Source organism: Caretta caretta, chromosome 1, assembly GCF_965140235.1.
Source record: "Caretta caretta isolate rCarCar2 chromosome 1, rCarCar1.hap1, whole genome shotgun sequence".
In the NCBI taxonomy this organism is placed as follows: domain Eukaryota; kingdom Metazoa; phylum Chordata; order Testudines; family Cheloniidae; genus Caretta; species Caretta caretta.
Window position 1 is genome coordinate 7588544 of NC_134206.1, and position 22439 is coordinate 7610982.

General features: G+C 61.3%; 2 protein-coding genes across 7 annotated transcripts in view; one reads left to right on the forward strand and one right to left on the reverse strand.

Moving 5' to 3' along the window:
• Window positions 1-12881, forward strand: part of LOC125631289 (sodium-dependent proline transporter-like) — a 42941-nt gene extending 30060 nt beyond the window's left edge. Inside the window, 12 exon segments of the mRNA XM_048837729.2 lie at window positions 200-348; window positions 774-823; window positions 1589-1727; window positions 4407-4541; window positions 4829-4932; window positions 5332-5456; window positions 7747-7859; window positions 8629-8763; window positions 9174-9273; window positions 9741-9859; window positions 10616-10789; window positions 11536-12881. Of these exon segments, the coding sequence (XP_048693686.1) occupies window positions 200-348; window positions 774-823; window positions 1589-1727; window positions 4407-4541; window positions 4829-4932; window positions 5332-5456; window positions 7747-7859; window positions 8629-8763; window positions 9174-9273; window positions 9741-9859; window positions 10616-10789; window positions 11536-11673 (1481 nt within the window). The 3' untranslated portion in view covers window positions 11674-12881.
• A 1665-nt stretch (window positions 12882-14546) lies between these two features.
• Window positions 14547-22439, reverse strand: part of STIM1 (stromal interaction molecule 1) — a 205344-nt gene continuing 197451 nt past the window's right edge. For 4 of the 6 annotated variants that reach the window (XM_075125659.1, XM_075125651.1, XM_048837686.2 and 1 more), the window contains one exon: window positions 14547-17271. In XM_075125659.1, the coding sequence (XP_074981760.1) occupies window positions 16722-17271 (550 nt within the window). In that variant the 3' untranslated portion in view covers window positions 14547-16721. Of the gene's footprint in view, window positions 17272-20325; window positions 20345-22439 lie in introns of all 6 variants that reach the window. The other 2 variants (XM_075125657.1, XM_075125655.1) reach the window with 1 other exon arrangement.

The window sequence follows — 22439 nt, forward strand, 5'->3', positions numbered from 1 at the left end:
CAGCAGCCGCCTCTCTCCTGGGGGCCCGGGTCAGCGACGGGGGCCCAGTGGCGCTACGTGCGTTCACGAGGCAGCAGACGTGCCGGCTGTGAATGCCAAAGGGCCCAGCTTCGATCCCTGCTGATGCTCGCAGGGGGTGTGAGCGAGCAGGGCCGGCGTCTACTCGGCAGCTGCACCTTCCTCCCTCCCTTCCCTGCAGGGATCGGCGTGGGCATGCTGCTCGTCTCCTCGCTGGTGTCGCTCTATTATAACGTCATCATCGCCTGGACTTTCTACTACCTGGGCATGTCCTTCCAGAGCCCCCTGCCCTGGTCTTGTGATGCTCCGCGGAACGCCCCCCTCTGCCAGGTCTGTCTCCTCCCTCCCGGATGGCCACTCCGCTGTGGCGGGCCGGGTTATCCACCTCAACAGGGCAGCTTGGCCTGGTGCTGCTTAAAACACTCAGCTGCTCCTCATGCTGCTGTGGATGGGCTAGGAGGGGGCATCTGTCCGGGCCAGCCAGGGCCTCTGTATGTGAGGCTGTTGGGTCCAGGGTACGGCTACTGTAGGAGATGGGGCCGGCCAGCCATAGTGCGAGGATGTTGCCTTTCCCTCTGGGGCCTGTTGCCGTTTGGGGAGGTGTAGATGACCTGACTCCCCTCCCTCTCTGGGGAGCCTGCCTCTCTGTGCGGTGGGACAAGGAACAGGGAGTTTGGCAGGGGAGGAAGCTTCTGCCTGGGGGCAGCCAGCATAGGGTGGGGGAGTGGGTGACCAGCCCGCTCTGTGTCTTGCAGAACGCATCAGGAAACTCCAGCCGGTTCAGTGCCAGCGAGGCCTTCTGGAAGTGAGTGGCTGCGTTATGGTGTTTGTGTTCGGGACTGATTCGCCGCCCTTCCCCGCAGGTCGCAGCCTGCCTGACGCTCTCCCTCTTCGTCAGGGAGCCCCTGTGCTCCTGCGGGAGCCTGAACCCAATTGGCTGGGAGCCTCGCCCACCTCTGCTCACTTGGGAAATGCCTCTGCCAGCTCCGCTCTCGGCACCAGGGGGCGCTGCAGTCGGCGGGGTGCTGGGATGAGGGTCCGGGACTCCGTGGCAGGAAAAACAGTTGCATCAAGGGAAACCCCCTGCGTGGAGCTGTGGAACTCGCTGCCACAGGGTGCACTATGCACGAGAAAATAGCCGCTATCCTGGCGGTTGGGGTTGAAGCCATAAGCTCCTCTCCAGGCTGGGTTTGGAGGAAGCATCCTCTGCAATTCTGCCATGGCTCTGTGTTGTCAGTATCACCGTCGACAGCTCACACGGAGACCAAGCCACTAGAGACCCACTGCTGGCAAACCGGCTGGAGGGGGTAGCGGGACCAGCATGCCCGATGTAGGCCTCTGTCATGGGCAGGAGGGGACTGGCTGGTGGGTGGGAAGCTGTTGCCAAAGTAGGAGGCAGGTATGAAGCCAGGAGGGGGCAAAGGGATCTGGTAGTGGGCACGGAGGCAGGATTTAACACCCACTCAGTAGCCCCCCCACCATTCTGGTCCAGGGGGGCGGAGGGAGGTGACACCCTGTGTTCAGCGCAGGCTGGGTCTGCGTGTCTTTAACCTGTGTTTGGGCCGTGCAGCGAGCAGGTGCTGGGGGTCACGCACAGCTCCGGCCTCCACGACCCAGGCCCGGTGAGGTGGCCGCTCGCGGTATGCTTGTTGGTCGCCTGGATTGTCATCTTCCTGTGCATGCTAAAGGGGATCCGCAGCTCGGGCAAGGTGAGTGGCGGGCAGGGCGCAGGGTTTGCTAGCGTGGGCTGCTGCCCGGACTAATCGGTGTTGAGCTGGGGCCGCGTCTCATGAATTCTCACTAGGCTCCCAGACGCTCGCTATCCTACAGGTGTCCTGTGCGTCGGCCGGGAGGGCAGATGGGGTAAGAGGCGGATCTGCCATGGGAAGGCTAGAGAGAGGCTGGGGCTTCTCTGGTTAAAAGGATATTGCCACACCCACGCCTTCACCGTCAGCATGTCCTGAGATCTCCCCTCCAGGGTGTCTGCGCTGGGGAGGGGTTCTGGGCTCCCCAGCCCTGCACAGGACTGGGGGGGGGCACTACACATCGATTGGGGGGCGAAACCGCTAAATATAGCAACAAGCAAAGTGCTCATCTCCTCCCACCCCCAAAGAAAAAGGCCCCAGGGCACAGAACAACGAATAACCAAGAAGTAGGGCCTGGCCCCACAGCACATAGACCAGCCCATGGAATTGGGGGGGAGGTGTCGGTCATGCATGCTCTGACCCCAACAAGGCTCAGAACAGACCCACAGGACCCCTGGGGCGCTCTGTGCATGGTGTTCCTGGCCCCATCCAGGCTCCCCGCTGGCTCTCGGGAGGCTGCACCAGGCTGAATCCGGCTGGGTTCGTCCTGCAGTTGGTTCTGCCCCACGGTGTTGCCAGAGTGATGCCATATTATTAGGGTCCCGGACCGTGAAATCTGGTCTTTTGTGTACTTTTACCCTATACTGTACAGATTTCATGGGGGAGACCAGAGTTTCTCAAATTGAGGGTCCTGACCCCAAAGGGATTTTTTTGGGGGGGTCACAAGATTATTGTAGGGGGGCTGGGGTATTGCCACCCTTACTGCTGTGCTGCCTTCAGAGCTGGGTGGCCAGAGAGCAGCGGCTGGTGGCCAGGTGCCCAGCTCGGAAGGCAGCTCCCCGCCAGCAGCCATGCAGAAGTAAGGGTGGCAAGCCTGCAATAACCTTGCAACCCCCCAGCACCCACCAAAACCCCCTTTTGGGTCAGGACCCCCACAGTTACACCACCGTGAGATTTCAGATTTAAATAGCTGAAATAATGAAATTTACTATTTTTAAAATCCTATGACGGTGAATCCTATGACTATGTCTTACCCTCCATCCTAGGTCTGGGCCCCCCCCATTGACATCCACACTGCAGGGTGTGGGTGTCTCCTTGGTGCTGGCGGGTGCAGCGCATCAGGGATGGTGTGTGTGGGGGGGGTGAGCAGCCAGTGGTGCTGTCAGCACCATGGGGGGCTGATGGATGCAGCGTGCCAGGGGTGGGGGGGGGGTGTAAGCAGCCGGGGGTGTGGCCGTGCAGGGATGGAGGGGGGATTTGATAGCTGCTTTCAACTACCTGAGAGGTGGTTCCAGAGAGGATGGTTCTAGACTATTCTCAGTGATGGAAGAGGACAGGACAAGGAGAATGGTCTCAAGTTGCAGTGGGGGAGGTTTAGGTTGGATATTAGGAAAAACTTTTTCACTAGGAGGGTGGTGAAGCACTGGAATGCGTTACCTAGGGAGGTGGTGGAATCCCCTTCCTTAGAAGTTTTTAAGGTCAGGCTTGACAAAGCCCTGGCTGGGATGATTTAGTTGGGGATTGGTCCTGCTTTGAGCAGGGGGTTGGACTAGATGACCTCCTGAGGTCCCTTCCAACCCTGATATTCTATGAGTCTATGATTCTACAGCCGGGGGTGTGGCCGTGCAGGGATGGGGGGGGGGGGGTGTTACAGCCGGGGGTGTGGCCGTGCAGGGATGGGGGGGGTGTTACAGCCAGGTGTGTGCCGTGCAGGGATGGGGGGGGGTATATAAGCAGCCGGGGGTGTGCCGTGCAGGGATGGGGGGGTATATAAGCAGCCGGGGGTGTGCCGTGCAGGGATGGGGGGGGGTATATAAGCAGCCGGGGGTGTGCCGTGCAGGGATGGGGGGGGTATATAAGCAGCCGGGGGTGTGCCGTGCAGGGATGGGGGGGGTATATAAGCAGCCGGGGGTGTGCCGTGCAGGGATGGGGGGGGGTATATAAGCAGCCGGGGGTGTGCCGTGCAGGGATGGGGGTATATAAGCAGCCGGGGGTATGCCGTGCAGGGATGGGGGTATATAAGCAGCCGGGGGTGTGCCGTGCAGGGATGGGGGGGGGTATATAAGCAGCCGGGGGTGTGCCGTGCAGGGATGGGGGGGGGGTATATAAGCAGCCGGGGGTGTGCCGTGCAGGGATGGGGGGGGTATATAAGCAGCCGGGGGTGTGCCGTGCAGGGATGGGGGGGGTATATAAGCAGCCGGGGGTGTGCCGTGCAGGGATGGGGGGGGTATATAAGCAGCCGGGGATGGGGCCGTGCAGGGATGGGGGTATATAAGCAGCTGGGGGTGTGCCGTGCAGGGATGGGGGGGGTATATAAGCAGCCGGGGGTGTGCCGTGCAGGGATGGGGGTATATAAGCAGCCGGGGGTGTGCCGTGCAGGGATGGGGGTATATAAGCAGCCGGGGGTGTGCCGTGCAGGGATGGGGGGGTATATAAGCAGACCGGGGGTGTGCCGTGCAGGGATGGGGGGGGTATATAAGCAGCCGGGGGTGTGCCGTGCAGGGATGGGGGGGTATATAAGCAGCCGGGGATGGGGCCGTGCAGGGATGGGGGTATATAAGCAGCCGGGGGTGTGCCGTGCAGGTGGTGTATTTCACAGCGACGTTCCCGTACCTGGTCCTCATTGTGCTCATCATCCGAGGAGCCACGCTGGAGGGATCCATCGAGGGCGTCCGCTTCTACCTCTCCTCAGACTGGAGCAGGCTACAGAGCGCTCAGGTACCCCGCCCCCCACCGCCTTGGGCCCCTTAGACTCCCCATGTCCCCCCTCGGGGTGTCTGCTGCTGTTTCTGCGGGTGGGGTCGTCCTGGGGCTGGCTGGAGAGGGTGAGCACAGAGCCACCAGGTGCTTGGCAATGGGCCCTGAGCAGATGGCTGCAGCTCAGCCCGAGCGTGCGTGGGGGGCTTTGCGCTTGGCGGGCGCGGGGTCGGCGGGACGCGGCGGCCTGCGAGGAGCATGTTGGGGGTGGGGAAGGAGCCGGCTCCTAACCAGCTTCTCTCCCCTAGGTGTGGAACGACGCTGCCTCGCAGATCTTCTACTCGCTGGGCATTGGCTTCGGGGGGCTGCTCTCCATGGCCTCCTACAACAAGTTCGACAACAACGTGATCAGGTGAGCGGGCGGGCCAGGGAGTGCTCTGGGCCAGGCCGGGCGGGGCTGGGGCAGCCCGGTCCCGAGTGACCCTGCACACGTGCTGTGGGGGGGTCCTTGCTGCCATGGCGAGTCCCGAGCCACCTGGGTCTCTACTCTTGTCCCAGAGCTAGAGCTGGAGACCTGCTCCCGAATGCCAGGTCCTGCCAGCGGGCTACCACCACTGGGGCGGGGAACTGGGTCGCAGCTCCTTGGCTCTGCCACCCCCTCGGCTCCATGGGGAGCTGCTTGATGGTGTGAACGCCTCATCCCAAAGGCTTGACGGTCTCTGTGCCAGAGATCCTGGGCCCGGGGGGGCAGCCCTGGCTCCCGCCAACTCCTCGTACATCTCCTCCCCCTCCCCCGCTCTGCTGCCCACAGGGACACCCTGGTTATCGCCATCGGGAACTGCTGCACCAGCTTCTTCGCTGGATTCGCCATCTTCTCCGTCCTGGGCCACATGGCGTGGAGGAAGAGAGTGCCGGTGGGGGAGGTGGCTGACTCAGGTATGGGCGGGGCCGGCTGGCCATCCTGCCTGGATGAAACCATCCCCGCTCAGCGCCTGCCTCCCACCCTGCCCCGCCCCAGCCCAACTCCGTGCCTGCCCCAATGATGCTGAGGGGTGGGGGGAGGTTCTTGCTGCCAATTCCTCTCCGGATCAGGCCAGCTGGGCCTCCAGCAGGAGCTGCTCTCACTCTGTCCCCTTGAGGATCAGGCGGCTCCTTGCCGGGCACCTTGCCCTGGATTTAGGAGCTTCGCTTTGGGCAGCTGGGATTAAAACTTGGCCTTTAACGGGGGCTCTGGGGATGATTCAGGCCCATCCCTGTGAGGGATGCAGCCCGTCCTCAGGGCGTCCCGGCCGGGCACTGTTGGAGTGTCAAATTCGTGTCCCGTCCCCCCCAACGCTTCTCAAATGTGCCCCGGCCCCGGCCCCGGCTCACGTTCCCTTCAGGGGCCGCCCCTGGTACCGCCGTTGCTCTGGTGTTACCTGCACACATTAGGGCACCCCACCTTTTCCCAGCCCGTCGGGCTCCAGGCGTAACCCGGTGAATTTAGGCACCCCCACCTTTTCCCAATTCGTAGGGCTCCAGGCAAAAAGCACCTACCCCTTCCCAATCCGTAGGGTGCCGGGGGTGACTAACCCGGTCAATGTAAGTACCCACACCCGTTCCCAATCCGTAGGGCGCCGGGGGTAACTAACCCGGTCAATGTAAGTATGCACACCCGTTCCCAATCCGTAGGGCGCCGGGGGTGACTAACCCGGTCAGTGTAAGTACCCACACCCCTTCCCAATCCGTAGGGCGCCGGGGGTAACTAACCCGGTCAATGTAAGTACCCACACCCGTTCCCAATCCGTAGGGCGCCGGGGGTAACTAACCCGGTCAATGTAAGTACCCACACCCGTTCCCAATCCGTAGGGCGCCGGGGGTAACTAACCCGGTCAATGTAAGTACCCACACCCGTTCCCAATCCGTAGGGCGCCGGGGGTGACTAACCCGGTCAATGTAAGTACCCACACCCGTTCCCAATCCGTAGGGCGCCGGGGATAACTAACCCGGTCAATGTAAGTACCCACACCCGTTCCCAATCCGTAGGGCGCCGGGGATAACTAACCCGGTCAATGTAAGTACCCACACCCGTTCCCAATCCGTAGGGCGCCGGGGGTGACTAACCCGGTCAGTGTAAGTACCCACACCCGTTCCCAATCCGTAGGGTGCCGGGGGTGACTAACCCGGTCAATGTAAGTACCCACACCCGTTCCCAATCCGTAGGGCGCCGGGGATAACTAACCCGGTCAATGTAAGTACCCACACCCGTTCCCAATCCGTAGGGCGCCGGGGGTAACTAACCCGGTCAGTGTAAGTACCCACACCCGTTCCCAATCCGTAGGGCGCCGGGGGTGACTAACCCGGTCAATGTAAGTACCCACACCCGTTCCCAATCCGTAGGGCGCCGGGGGTGACTAACCCAGTCAATGTAAGTACCCACACCCGTTCCCAATCCGTAGGGCGCATACTACTTCTGCAGATGTGCAGGACCTTTTACCAGTGAAAGAGCCTTACACAGTCATATCCTGCATAACCTCTATTTATTAACAATCCCCCCAAACAGATGGCACACGCTACACACTCACAGTGCTCACCACTCCCAATAAGACAGATGAACTTTTCTGGATGGCCAGTCAGGATCAGGTCCATCTGGGGGACTCCAGTTTCTGCTCGGGGTCATTGGCAGGGTATTGAGGTCTGGCCGCTCTGATCTTTGGGGCCATGTCCTGGACTTGGCTCCCAAAGAACTTCCTTTTGGACCCCAGTTTATACAGTGAAATTTGAGTCCTGTTTAGCTCTACCTTAAGCAATCGTTACACTAAAATTTTACTAACCAATCCTAACACAGTGTAACAAAATTCTCTAACCAATCCTACCCCACCACCTTCATTAATTTACACCTAGCAAAATTAATTATGCACCAGACAGAAACAATGAACGAACCAGACAGATAAACAATAGGGAACTGGGGACCGTAATGACAAAACAACAGAAGCGAGGATTTCACACCCCAGCTATTGAGAAGTGAGTTCCTGCCAGACAGGATGCTACTAACTACATTTTCTTTAACCATCTTAAGATCGGTTTCTTTATCTGGTGATAGCAGACGAAGGCTTTAGGTCTTACAATATGGCTGCAGACAAAGGCCTTATCCTGATACCAGGGTGGACACACGGTGGCCAGGAGTGAACCATGCTGGGCTGGGCTGCTGAGGGAGGCTGTTCTCCATTTCTCCTCCTCCCGCCAGGTCCTGGACTTGCCTTCGTGGCCTACCCAGAAGCCCTTGCTCTGCTGCCTGGCTCTGCCTTCTGGTCGGTCCTGTTCTTTCTGATGATGTTCACGCTGGGAGTGGACACCCTGGTGGGTCTAACCTGGCGGGTCCTCGCTTGCACGCCGCTGGCCTCTCTGGCCCCCGCCTCCCTGTAGCGCAGACGTGTAGCCCTCCTGACCGTGGGTCTGGGACGCGCCAGCCCCTAGGAACACAGAGAAGCTTCTGCAGCCACCTGTCGGCTCCACCTGCCTCTTGGACGCCTGGTCTAGCAGCTTTCCCCGCTCACCCCGGCATCCGCAAATCCTGCTGGGCCAGGGGGTCGTTCGCTGGCAGAGCTGGGTTTGTGGGGGACGGTGTCAGCACCTTCCCCCAGGACACATTGTCATGTCCTTTATAGGGGGGCAGCGGGTGGTCCTTGGAGGGGTGGGGCAGGAGCATGTGGTGGGGTGCTCCTCGGAGGGGTGGGAGGGGGGGTGGGCTGCTCCTTGGAGGGGTGGGGCAAGGGCATGTGGTGGGGCAGGGGCTGGGGCAGGGTGTGGTCCTTGAAGGGGTGAGGTAGGAGCATGCTGTGGGGCAGGGGTGTGGGGTGCTCCTTGGAGGGATGGGGCTGGGGGGGGGGGCTCCTTGCCACCTTGAGTAGGACGGGCAGTCAGGAGTGAACTTTGCTGGCTCTTTCTGGACTCAGCCCCACGTGATGTGTGGGGTGCTCCCCTGCGGCCCAGGGCCTGGAGACGCTCCCTGTGCACCGGGGCTCGGGGCGCATTTGGCAGGGTGCCGGGGCACAGAGCACACGTCCCGAGACTGGCAGTGCCCCACGGGCAGGAGCCCGGGGTGTCCTGACGCCCGTCTCTCCCCCAGTTCGGGAACATGGAGGGCATCACCACGGCCGTGCTGGACGAGTTCCCGGCCCTGCGCGAGTGGAGACGGAAAACCCTCTTCCTGGGCGCACTGTGCTTCACCTTCTACCTGCTGGGCCTGCTGCTCATCACCGAGGTAGGGCAGAGCTCAGCCCCCGGCCTGTCCTGTGCAGGGCCATGGCCCCACGGGGAGCCGGCTGTCGGGGCCGAATTGCCTCCAGCCCACAGATGCCGTCGGCCTCGGGGCAGGAGCTGACGACTGCCTGCTTGGCACGGGGACGGCGCCTTCCCCACCGGATGGGTTATATCCCGCCCCCCCATGCCCCGGGGGTGCTCACCCTGCTCTGCCCCGGCCGATGCTGGCCGCACGCGGGCTGGAGACGGGTGCCGGGCCTGTGGCTCAGCTGGCCACGTGCTGAGCAAGCAAAGCGCCCGCGGCGGGTCCGTGGGGGCAGAGGCTGCCCCTCTGGCATGGCAGGCGCTGGGCGCCTCTCCCTGCCTGCGCCCGGCCGGGTGTTCACGAGCCCACTGCACTGTCGCTTGCAGGGCGGCATTTACTGGTTCACCCTCATCGACGCCTACAGCACCAGCTTCGGTCTCATCATCATCACCCTCTTCATGTGCGTCGGCATTGCCTTCTTCTACGGTGAGTGTCCCCAGCCCGGGGCTCGGCACATCCCAGAGCGTTGGACTAACCTCCCTCCCGCACCGCGGAAATGCAGCCACCTCTGGGGCGCGACGTGGCAGCTGCTTCACAGCACCCAGCAACACCGCTCCACCTTGCGCAAGTGTCAGCAGGGTGCTTGGTGCTGTATAGGATGCCGAGGGAGCCCCAGGCCCTGGCTATCTCCACCCTGGAGGGCAGTACGTTTCCAGGCGAGGGTCAGGCTCCCCCGCTACCTCCTGAGCGCCCGAGCACCCACTCTGCAGCCCCTGGGGGTTGCTGGGCAGTCTGCCGTCCATCCCCTGCCCTGGTGTACCCCTGCGTAGCCGGGGAGCTTGCCCAGTGCCGGGGCTGGCTGAGTGGTGGGGATGCCCCCCCAGGCCTGGTGCAGGGGATGACCACGGCCCCGGAAGTTCTCCTCTTTAAACTCCCGTTTGTCCCCCTCTCAGGAGTGAACCAGTTCTGCCGGGACATCGTGGACATGATCTGCCGGTGCCCGCCCTGGTGCGGCAAGCTGGTGCTCTACTTCAAGGCATGCTGGGTGTTCATCACGCCATGCCTGCTGCTGGTAGGTACCGGCCCTGCCCGAGAGGTGCCCGAGCCACCCGCGACGGGCAGCGCCTGTATGGCCAGGCCCCGGCCAACTATGGCGCTGAAGAGCTGAGCTGCTCGGGGGCCTTCCTGACCCGGCAGCCCGCTGGGGGCCGTGCAGGCTCCTTGTGTCCCAGCCTGTACCACGCCCTTGGCATCCCCGGGCAATGCCAGTCTCGACGGTGCTGCACCACTGCCCCCTAGTGGCTGCAGCCTGCACAGCACAAACCCTGCTCGCTCTGGGGTTCCTGGGGCTAATTCGCCGGGTGAGTGGGGCCATTCCCTGCCTTTAGGCCGTTTCCATCTTGCTCTGATCAAGAAGCTGAGGGTAGAGACAAAAGGACCCCCCCCCCCCAGGTATTTCACCTGGTGAGCTTCATTTGGAGCTGTGGCTCGTTTGGGCCCCGGGCTATTGGTAGCCAAGTGGCCGCACTCCGCCCCAGCACCGGGCCTGGCATCACAGTGTCTCCAGGAGGCTCCCCAGCTCGGACCCTCCACTGCTGGTGACTGCACCACCCTTTGGGCCGGGGAGAGTCCCAGCCGCTGCATCGTGGGGGCTCACGCTATGAAACCCACACAGACGAGACCAAGCTCTGGCAGCCCTTGTGACCCCCATCCCCATGGGCACCTCCTGGGGTGGGGGTGGGCAGGCCCCTTGCTGCAAGAGGTGGGTCCGGCTGGCGGGGGAAGGGCTGGGGGTGTCTGACCGCGCTGCTTGGATCTGCCCTTCCAGTTCATCCTCTTCTACATCTTCCTGGAGACGTACAACACGTCCCTGCACTACGGCGCCTACACCTACCCCGGCTGGGGCAAGGCCCTGGGCGTGTGCATGGGCACCGTGACCTGCATCCAGATCCCGCTCTGGGCGCTCGTGGCCGTCTGCAGGGAGTCGGGGACGCTGACGGACGTGAGTGCGGGGCCGGGCGGGCTGGGGCACGCCGAGCCGCCCTCTCTGCCGCCTCCCCAGCACCCAGTGGCTGGGGGAGGGACCCAAGGGGTGGGGAGGGCGTGGCTGGAAGGAGCTGGGAGCTCCCGGTTGTGGGGGGGTCACCCTGCAGCGTGGGGCATGCTGGGGTCAGGGCTGAGGCTGGGATCTGGACACCTGCCCCCTCTCACCACCTGGGGCCCCTGGTCTGGAGCCCTGCTGGGCCCCGGTTTCTCCTTTCTGGGCAGGGCTCAGGCTCCCGACCGCAGCCCCATGGCCCGGCCCTGCGGCCATCGGGCAAATGCTGGAGTCGTGCCCCAGTGGTAGTGTGCCTCAGCCCCCCGCCCGCGAGTCCTTGGGCCCTGCCCCCCGCCCCGAGGGCTGGGCCTGGCTCACCCCCCCGCCCCACCGAGTCCTTGGCCCCCCCCCCCCCCCGCCCCGAGGGCTGGGCCTGGCTCACCCCCTGCCCCACCGAGACCTTGGGCCCTGCCCCCCGCCCCGAGGGCTGGGCCTGGCTCACCCCCTGCCCCACCGAGTCCTTGGGCCTTCCCCCCCGCCCCGAGAGCTGGGCCTGGCTCACCCCCCGCCCCACCGAGTCCTTGGGCCCTGCCCCCCCCCGCCCCAAGGGCTGGGCCTGGCGCCTGACTCAACCCCCGCCCCCTTGGGCCTCACTCCCCCCGCAAGGCTGGTCTTGGTGCCTGGCTCACCCCCACCCCACCTCCTTGCAGCGGTTCCGGAAAGCCATCCATCCCCTGAACTCCTGGCGCACAGCGACCACCCACGCCGAGGTCATCGACGTCCCCTTCACCATCAACCTGGTGGACAGCGACTTCGCCAGCCCGCCCCAGGGGAGCAGCGAGGCCTGAGCAGCAGAACTGGGGCTCCAGGCCTGGCTCAGCCGCGAACAGGTGGCTGCCGGTGGCCGCCCCCTCCGGGCTGGGCAGCTGCTCTTGGCTCCGTCGGGGCAGCCTTGGGCCGGCGCTCACGGGACGCGCTGGAGGCTGCAGATGGCACCTCGCCTGCAGGAGACGATGCGGGGCTGGAACCTGCTGCTCTCCAGCCGCGCCGGGGCCCTCAGGCCTCTGCTCAGGACTGCGGCCGGCCAGCCTCCGGGTGCTTTGCAAGAGGGGCCCTGCCTCTGAGACCTTCTTAAAACTCTGCAGGAAAAGGATTGTACTCAAGAGCATCAATTGCACATGCCCCCCGGTGTGGATGCCTGCCCCCTGGGCATGGACAGACAGGTGGGTGCCCTGGGGCAGGGACAGAGAGGTGCACGCTCCTTGCCCAGCTGCACCCCTCTGGTGATTACCCATCGCTGTAGCGAAGCTGGCGTGCTGCTATCCTGGAGGACCCCCCCCCCCCAAGCATTATCGTCTGTGCAGGGGGCTAGCCAGGCCCCCAAGGGCTGGGCCTGGGGCGGAGAGCTGGGGTGTGGGACTCCCCTAGTTCTGCGGCTGCCAATCCCATGAGGTCTAGTCCCCAGGTTCCCTCCTCTGGCTTGGGTCTTGCCTCCTGCCAGCGGTTCCCCCAGCGGCCCACGTGTGGGGTTCTGCCCCTGGCGCCTCGGGCCAGGCTATGGATGGGCATGGAGTCCGTGTGGCTGCAGGGAACGTGCCTGATGGGCGGCTGCCGGGAGTCAGCACTGGCCTTCCTACCCCTGACCCCGCTCTGGGTGGCAGCCGGCCAGCTGCTTGGTTGGCCAACCCATCCATGGCTCTAATCCGCTCCTGCCATGGTCTCAGCCTGGGCACCCCGGACCCCCAGCAGGCGGCGGCTGGCAGGGTCACAGCCCAAGCCTGCCCCGGGGCAAGGACTTGTGGCCAGGGGTATGGTGGCAACACCAGGTTCTTGGTGCACAGCTGGGCAGTACCTTGCCCTCACCTGCTCTGTGGGAACTGCCCAAGTGGGAGGGTGGCAGCTGCTGTGGGCAGGGCCGGGAGAGAAGCACTGATCTGGGGGAGGGAATCTCTCCACGTGCCGGCCCTCCCGAGGGGCTGGGTTTGAGGGGCCCCGGCTCTCAGGCCGATGGGATTTCGCTGCTGCCGAAATAAAGGCCCGGTGTTTCCCAGCCAAAGTGTGGAAAGTCTCTTCTGAGTGCTGCCCGGGCCCCGTGTGGGGCTGCTCCAGGCTGTGGGGTGACGGTCCAGCAGCCCTCGGTCTGCACGGCAGTATGAATTGACCCCGAGCCCGCCACCCCAACCAGGGCTTGGAGCCCACCTGCCCCAGCAGGAAGGGCCTGAGCTCTCCCCGCTGGTCATCGGCCAGTGCCAGCACTTCACCAAACTGGGCGCTTTCGGTTTAAAACGTCCCCGTGGCTGAGTGCTGACCCCTCGGGGGCAGGGCCGGCTGAGTGACGCCCCCCTGCAGCTGCTGTATCCCCAGCCAAGCCACAGGGGCACATGGCTGGCCTGGAACACCTGCGGCCTGTGCCAGCTGCCCCAAGGCAGCCCTGGGGTGCAGGGCGGGGGCTGAGCAGGACTGGCTACCAGGCTCCTCGCTGCCCTGCGGGAGGATTTAGAGCTGCCTGGAAACACTGGCAGAAAAGGCAGCTGGGCCCAGCACCATGTAACCAGGGCGGCACTGGCGGGTTGGACAGGACGTTCCAGCCATGGGCGCACGGGCGGCTTTGGGTGAGTTTTATTCCCCCTCCCCCGGCTCTGATCATAGAATCATAGACTATCAGGGTTGGAAGGGACCTCAGGAGGTCATCTCGTCCAACCCCCTGCTCAAAGCAGGACCAATCCCCAATTTTTGCCCTGGATCCCTAAATGGCCCCCTCAAGGATTGAACTCACAACCCTGGGTTTAGCAGGCCAGTGCTCAAACCACTGAGCTATCCCTCCCTGATGCTGGCAGGCAGTTCAGGGCTTTTCATGCCCCAGGGCAGCAGGGGAGATGGATGTTTCCGTTTCTGCCTGCTGGGCTCTGGCTGCTGCGGGGCTGGTCCCCCCCTCCAGTTCCAGCTTGACACTGGCCTTATCCCTACAGCCAGGCGCTGGCTCCTGTACCAGGGCTGGCCGCAGCCTGTGCCCAGCCCGGCCCTCCCTGGTGCAGGCCCCGGCTCCCAGAGGAGAGTGCGAGGATCTTCTGGGGCAGGGGCAGAGAGAATCTGGGGGGGGCCACCAGCGGCTGCAGGGCCTCTTGCTGGAATCACAGCACAGGCTGCCCGGGAGTGCTGGCATAAGGGGGGTGGGACCAGGGCCTCTGCAGAACCTGGGCGCAGCAGGAAAGTTGGCAGCATGTTCCGGGTTGGCTGGCTCATTAAGAGTCGCACCCCAATGAGTGACCCTGTGTGTGTGTGTTTGGGGGGGGCAGGCAGAGCCCTGGCCCTGTGTGTGATTGCTGCAAGACACCCCCCCCGGTGTCATGGGGTACTAGAGACCACCCCATAGGCCCCTGGCTGCTACTTGGCACCCTGGGACCCCTCTGCCCATCATAGCTGTTCTGCCAGCTGCATTTCAGTCCCGGAGTAACCGCGTCAGCTCCTGTCAGGGCCCCGGCCGGCTTGACTCCGACCCTCTCCCGTTGGGACGGGGTGTGTATCTAGGCGAAGGGCTGCAGGACTCGTACCAGGCTGCAAACCAGCTAGTGCCCAGGGAGCGCAGCCCCCGTCACCAGGGAAGCGGTGATGCGTGTGTGAGCCTGGCAGACCCTGACCCTCTGCTGTTCAGCCTGGGGCTTGGCCTCTCGGTGCCCGTTCCTCGCGGCAGCCAGCCAAGAAGAGACCAGCAGCCCCTTGCTCAAAATCTCCTACATGCTTTATTGGATTGAAAACAGTTTTATGAAATGACAAAACAAATCAGACTTGGCAGATGCATCACAATCGCTGCTTTAGAAATGCCACCACCTTCTCCGGCAAGCATTGCCACAGGGCGCCCGGCCCAGCAGGGGTGCCCTGCCCACAGGCAGTGCCCAGAGCAGGGAGGACGCACCCGGGCCTGCTGGGGTTGGGCTGTAAGACGCTCAGGCCTGGGCTACGCACCTCTCCGGGGCCCTTCCTGCCCTGCTCTGGAACCGCTGCCGGGAGGGACTTGGGCGCTGCTGCAAGGCAAGGCCCCCAGGCTGCTCTCAGCGGGGGTCGGGAGCCCTTTCCAAGACAGCTGGTCTGGTCTGAATCTGCTCCAGTGCCATCAAAGCTGCATGGAGCAGGACCAGCCCAAGGTGGCAGGGGAGGGTATGTGACCCAGTGCTACCTGGCACTAGCTGGCAGCCGCTGCCCGCCCAGCAGGACTAGGGGCTGGCTCCTCGCGCTGGGTCTCCCACGTCAGACAGGTGGCCAGCAGCAGCCAGGAGGGCAGGTGAGTGAGGAATCGCAGGCACTTAATCAACATAGAGGATTTTTCACTTATCTCAAAGCAACAATGTAATCGTCTAACTACCGGCTCGAGAACACCTCGTCCGCCCGTCCTGGAGACGCGACAGACCGGCTACAAGCAAAGGCCCCAGCCAGCCCCTCTTCCTCCTCAGGGATCCTGCAGCCAGCCCTGCTTATCCCCCCAGGATTCCTCCACAATACGGCAGGCAAAACGCCAGGCCCTCACCCCGAGGCTCCTTGGTGGTTGCTCAAAGCCTGGGCGCTCCCCTGCTGGGATGAATGGGTGGGAACAGGGAGCCGTGCTGCAAAGGGGAACCCCCAAGGCCAATCGCTCCTCCCTGGGAACCAGACACGGCCCAGCATGCAGCAAAGCCGACTCCTCCACATACCTGGAACCCGCCCGCCTTCCTGAGGGGAATTCTCATTCTCCAACGCTCTGGGTCCAAGCCCAGGGGAAGGGCCTGTGCTCTTGGCCCTGTTCTGAAGACAAGTCTTTGGCCCGACTCACCCGGGCAGCTCAATGGAGCACAAGGTGGTCGCCCAGCTGTACCCAAATGGCTTGCGGCCCTTTGGCCTGGTAGGAGCTGCTCTGGGGTTCACAGCATCTGCCTCCCCCACACCCGATTTCCTTTGCCCGGTGCCTGGCCCTGGCTGAAGGAAGCCCATCTCCAGCTCCTGCTACAGGGGCTGGGAAGGCTGAGACAGGGCAGGGCCTGCTGGGTGATCCTCACCAAGCAGGCCCCGCTTCAGAAACAACCCGGCAGGCTGCAGCCATCCCCTCAGCCAGCTAAAGAAACAAACACTGCCTAGAATAGACTTGGCCACGGTTCCTGAATGCAGAAACACTGGCCAGGCCCTTGCTCTCTCTCCACCCCAAGCCCTCAATCCGCTGGCAGGCACGTGCCTTCTGCTCTCCCCTGCCAAAAACGCATAAGCCCCATCCACTCTCCCTAGTCACCTCAGCCACGGGGCGTCTTTCCCCAAGTGCCCTACACTGCCCAAGGAGAGCGGCAAAGACACGGACGAGGCAGCTAACCCTCAGAGATTGCAGCGGATTCAACCCTGAGTAGCCAGGACTAGGCCCTGAGCTCCCCGAGCCACTGCCCTGGCCCAGGCGAGAGGGAGGCCAAAGCCCTGGGGGTGCATAGATGCAAGCGGCGGGCCTGGCACAGAGGGAACCCTCCCCTGGTCAGGTTCTCAAGCTGAGCAGGAGCCACACGTGCAGGAGTCCCGAAGAAGCCAAAAGGGGGAAAAAATCAAAGCACATTAAACAAACCCTAACTGCCGTGTGGCCAAGCGGAGGCAGGACCGCTCGGAAGTCATGAGAAGCCATGCACTGCAAAGCAGGGGGCTACTGAATCGGAGGGAGGGAGAAGAGGCGGCTGGTTTACAAGTCAGGAAATAAATACGTTTAAATAGCTCCTTCCCCTGCAGATTTTACAAGACTTGCTTGGGAGGCGGGGAGGAGGGGGTGGGCAGTCGCAAGCACCCCACCCATGTGGCTCCTGGAAGGGGTGGGAAGGGTGCCTTCGCCCATGGCTCTGTGCCCCGCCCCTCCCTGCCCAAGGGACTGGGTTGGTGGCTGGCTTTCCTCCTCCTCCTACTTCTTGGGCTTTTTGAAGATCTTTAGGGGGAACTTTTTCTTGCCCTGGCTGGAGTCAGTCTCCTCGCCCGTGGAGCCGCTGTCCTCTTCCCCGGCGTTCTTCTTGGCGGCCAGCTGCGGGATGCGGGTGTTCTTAGCGTTGCCGGGCCTGGAGTCAGAGATGGGGGAGGGCGTGTCGGGCTCGGTGGAGCTGGGGCTGTGTGAGCGGGAGGAATCGGAGTGGCTCTGCCTGCCCGCCGTCGGGTGGCTGATCTCCCCGAGGCTGGTGGACTTCTCCATACCATGGTTCAGCATCATCATCTTCTTCGCCACCACCGGGCTCTCGGCCAGCCGCTCCTGCAAAGCCCCCAGTGAGGAGGCCTCGCCGTGCCTGCTGCCTCCGTTGGAGGTCGGGGCGCAGCCGGCAGGGTGGCCTGAAGCAGCCTCCTCTGCGGACCTGGTCAGCAGGGGGGGCCTGGCAGCCAGGAGCTTGGGAGCAGAGCCTGGGATGCGCTGATGGTCGCTCATGTACAGGAAGGAGGAATCGGAGTCGGAGCGAGTTAGGTCTCTGTGGGCGGGAGGAGAAGGAGAAGGTCACAACAGAGGCCCATGCCCGGAGGAGCCTCGCGCACAGGCACATGCATGCACAATGGCTCAGCCCGGCTAACACAGTGGAACTCTCCCATGTGTTATTCTGCAGGGAGAAACTTGCAACAAGCCTCCAGGAGCAAACCAGTTCTGCTGCTCTGCTCCTGCCAGGCCCCGTCCTGCTCTGCCGCTGTGCTTCCCCTGCAGGGGTTGCTGCTAACAGGCCCAACCGAGCGAGAACTTGCCCCGCCCATGCAAGCTACCTGGCACATGGGGCAGAGCAACCCCCCAGGCAGAGCTGCTGTTGGCAGCTAGTGGGAACCAGGGCAGGTTTCCTTGGCTTCGGCTGTCTGTGCTCGGGGTGCGCCCTTGTGCCTGGAATCAGGGCAAAGCCTCGGTCGGATGAGGCCTAAGGCCAGGGAGAATCTCTGCTGTCAGACAATAGAGCGCAGAGGCCATGGGGGCGGCACAGAGGAACCTGGGGCCCGCTCACAGGACCTGGTCCATTGGGTGGCAGCAAAGCTCTCAGCCCTGCACTTCCTGGGCTCAAAGACAACTGTAAGAGTTCAGCTTCACACCACCTAGCTCTTCACAAGGGCGTAACAATCCCCAGCGATAGCTGTACTAACAGGCGGTGTCAGACGACTCCTCCAGCCGGGTGAGCTCTGTCGGGGCTGAGGTCCCGCCAACGGGGGCCTGGGCAGGGAGCTCCCCCCTCTCTGGTAACAGTACTTTAGCTTAAACCTTTCCTGTGACTTTACCCTCCAAACCCCACATCTCTCCCATGGCGCTGCCATGAACTGAGAGAAACGAGCAGGAAGAGTGGATCTCCCCACATGCGGAGTGAGTGCTCTGCCTCTCGGCCTGGGCCCCAGGGGTCATTGCATGGTCCTGATGCCCTGATACATGCGGCTGTGGCATCAGGTCTCATTTGAACAGAGCAGGGTTCCACTGCATTATCTCAGCCCGCATGTGCGCACACAGCCCCTCTCAGCTTGCAGTCTGCAGACTGATCGAAGACACAGCATTCGCCTGGCTGTCCCCCATCCCACCGCCGAGGCAGCCAGTGCAAACGGCTCATTGCAAGCGTCACAATTAGGGGTGAGGCTTTCCCACGCAAAGCCATGCCTGAATGAATGCTCCTGATGCACAACCGACCCTGCCAGCCAGACTGCACAGTGGTTTGTGCCACCAGCCCCTTGCCAATTCTTGTGTTGGGAAGGGACTGGCCACTGGTGAGCCAGTCCTCAGGGTATCTTTGGTCTTTGCAGACCGGAGACTGGGGAAAGAAGGCAGGGGGGCTGCAGAGCCACGGGTTTCCCTTTGCACCCTCAGCTCTGACTCGCTGTCAGGTTGCAGTGGGTCCACCCAACACTGCTGCAGCCAGCAGACTCCACAGCAACCCCTGCTGGCTCTAGGAAACCCTCTCTGCCGGACTCAGGGGACCCTGCGTAATGAGAGAGGTCAAGTGGCACATGCTCTTGTTCGATGAAACTGCTAGGGCTTCACCTGGAACTTCCTAGCCCTCCACAGCCTGCTTCCACAGGGTGAGATCTGCATGTGACAGCAGCCTTTAGTATGGGCCCCACCAATCTTGACCCACCTCCCACGCCTTCAGAGCCAAGGACTACAACCATATGTCCCTTTGTAGGGGTTGGAGGTCGGGAGGAAGGGGAGAGGGATCCAGAGGGAAGAGGAAGAAGGAAGCAGGAAGAGTGCAGGGGAAGAAGAGAGGTTAGGCACTACCATCCTGCCCAGCTGTCGATCCTAAACCAGCCACTTGAAGCCAACACTGGCCAAGACTTTCGAAAACCGGTGCTTCCAGTTAAACTGCCAAGCCCTCCTTTTGGAACCAAATCGATGGTCTGGGTTTCCGAGAGCTGGGACGCCTAGCGGCTCTTCCTGGAGTCAGTGGTTGAGATTTACCCCTGTCACTTGGAGCACAGATTCAACTGGTTTTCATGGGACTTGAGTCAGAAACCCCCAGCCACTGACTCCTGTGGGAGCGGCCAGGTGCTCAGCCTTATGGAAAACCAGGTCACCTATTTGGGTGCCAAAATAAGGACTCAGGCATTTAACTTTGGGCCCCTGTTTTTGCAAGTCTTGGCCGCATCATTACAGTGGTTGACGGTTCTTTTAAACGCAGCCAAGCATGTTCACAGGCACCAAAGCCACGTGACTGACAGTGTGAGGCCAAGGGCACGAACGTATGATTTACAGATTGCTGCACGTTCTTTTCTACGCTCACCTACTTGTCCTAACTCACTAGCCCAGGTCTGCCAAGTGCTGGGGGTGGTTGAGAGAGGGGAGGGGTACAGGAATGGGATGGGCATGAAATGGACAGAAGCAAACTCCTGGAGACAGCAGAATGTGGAAGAATGGAAGGGGAATAGCAGAACACGTGGGGGCTCCTTGCCTGCCCAGGTCTCGGCTGCCCATTGATTGCTTTTCTCTAAACGGGCTTCCGCTGTCCATATCACACAGGACCTGGGATGAGGTACTGTCAAGCTTCCTCCGGATGGATTCAAGGCCATTCAGCCTGACCGTGCCATAGCTCCCCAGCACATACGGCCCTTGTTTTCCTTTCTTCCATTCCCTGCCTTTTCCAGCTGGGGCCCAGCTCCATCCAGGCAGCACAACATCAGTGTCACACCGCTTTGCTTACAGCAGAGCTGGGCCAGACCTACTGTTTGGTTACACAGCTGCCCTCAGCATCAAGCAGTCTGGGGCTGGGAAGAGGCCCCAACTCACTGGGGAGCGGGGAGCCCCATCATTAATTCCCACTCCCCCACCCCATCTAATGGCTCTGGCACCAAGTCTCTTGACAGCCCCTGCTCCCACCTTATAGACAAAGGGCACCCAGGTGGAAGACTCCATCTCCCGCCCCCTCCCCACCACACGAGAACCACTGGCACAGCTTAGGAGCAGGAGCTGGAAAGCAGAAACCTCTGTGCACAGAGCATCCGCCACCCCCATCCCTGAATGTTAGCATTCAAAGACACACACCAGCCTCCAGAATCAGAACAGCGCTGACCTTGTTTGCACCAGGTCCTCTGAAGCCAATTGCAAAAGAGAAGCGAAGAGTGAGGAGTTTGTGACAGCCAATCCAGCGGCCCGGCCTTTAGAGAAGGGGCTGTCAGTATTCGCAGGACATGGAGGAAGCAGATAGCTAAGCACGATGCAGTGCCCAGAGCTACTCACTCTCTTTCCTTAGGGGAAAGGAAGAGGCTGGCAGAGACACTTCCCTGGCAAAGGCTCGCCAGCAGCCATCTCCTGGGTGTTGCTGGGGCTAAAAGGAGCCATACATTATATCACAGAGTTTGGGGCAGTACCCGCCTCTGTCATGGGGACTCCTGGATTCTGTTCCCAACTCCAGCACTGACTCTCAGAAGGGGTCTCTTTGCCTCAGTTTCCCCATGTCATGCTCATCTCTCTTGGGGATGTTGTGCGGCTCGACTGATGTCTAGACAGGGCTCCGAGCTCCTCAGACAAAAGGACTATGGAAGTGCAATAAAAAGGTGCAGTTTGACACACATGCAAATGAAACAAGAGGAAAATGAAGCCTGAGGGCCTAATTGCCTGGCTCTACTCCCAACTCGGACCCTTGCTTTGGACAGCGTACTGGAGGCTAGCCTTCCAGAAGACAGTCTCAATGGGGCAGGGATGGCCGTTGCTAAGTAAGTGCCCTTTTGCCAGCAGGTTTCCTCCAGGGGCACAGAGCAGAAACAAATCAGAAATCTCGCTCTTTCACTGAAAACGACACAGAGTCAGGGTCAGAAGCGACCACTGTGATATCCGCCAGGAAGCTGAGGATCAAGCCAAGCATTCTTCTGCCTCTGACTTACAGGTCTCCAGGCCTGGGCTTTTTGTAGGGCCAGCAAACACGCACATCTGCCCAGAAGAGCAAACAGCTTCGGGAAAAACATGCCACTTCTCGTGACAAACTGCCCTTCAAGCTGACGTCAAGACTCCTAGCATAACCCTGTTTCCAAGGACTGGACACTCGGCTGTAAGAACTTATTCAGGGCTGTACCTTGCCATGGAAGGTGGTTCCAGACCTTTACCTGTCAAACAGGACGGGCCCAACTGGACTGAAATTTGGCAAGCAATTCACCTAAATTATATTCAAACGGTTCTTTGCTCCCCTTCCACAAACAATACATGAGCCAAGATGGTGCTGTTCAATAACCCAGTATGGAACATGGGCAGGGCCACTTTCCGACATGAATTTTCATAAGGCTTGTTGCTCCAGAATGCACAGGTCTAAAATGCACAATTAGCTCATGCTTTACAAGTGCTGTGATTTGCGGCCCATGCCTCAGAGGTTGCTCTGGGCCATCAGGAACATACTGAATTAACAGCACTCGTCTTGGAGAGATCTGCTTTGAGACACAAAGGTGGAGCGTGAGAGTCAGCTAGCTAAAGCCCAGACTGTGGAAGGTTCTGGACAAGTTGATTATATCCTGGGGAGTATGTACACCTAGGGAGACCACTACTAATGCAGTCCGCTATGCTTTGCACTTCTCTAGCATCTCCTCCAATCTCCAACCATTTGCCACCCACTCATTATTTAACACTGCCACTGAGCTAGGAGAGAACTCCCAGTTTTACAGATGAGGAAACTGAGTCCAGAGAAGTGACGCCACCCAGAGAGTCAGAAGTTGGAAGAGAATCCAGGACGTCTGAACCCAGAACCCTAGTCCCGGGCCCTAAGCACTCGACCATACTCCTTCCATAACTGTGTGTTTAACAGCAAGAGCTCAGCTTCTGTCCTGAACTAGGGCCTGCTGGAAGTTATTCTAACAGTGGTAGATTCTCTGCCTGCTATCTTCAATTCAAAAGGTGCTCTCAAGACATGTCCATTTAATAAGCTGAGAGGCTTTTCCTGTTTGTTTTCAATCATTGTGTGTGAATTTAATTGTGGAGGAAGGTGCCCTGAGCAGCACAAAAAATGGAACTCTCTACTTCAGCCACGGGGCAGCTAGGAACATGAGCAGTGTCAGCACAAGCTCTCGGCACAGTGGGCTTCAGCCATCTTTTAGGAGGACCCCTTCTAGGGAAGAAGAGGACATTCCGTTCCCAAGGCCTCTCTGCTGACACTGCTCACAGGGCTGCTGAACAATGGGATGGTCTGAACTGGACCAAGTC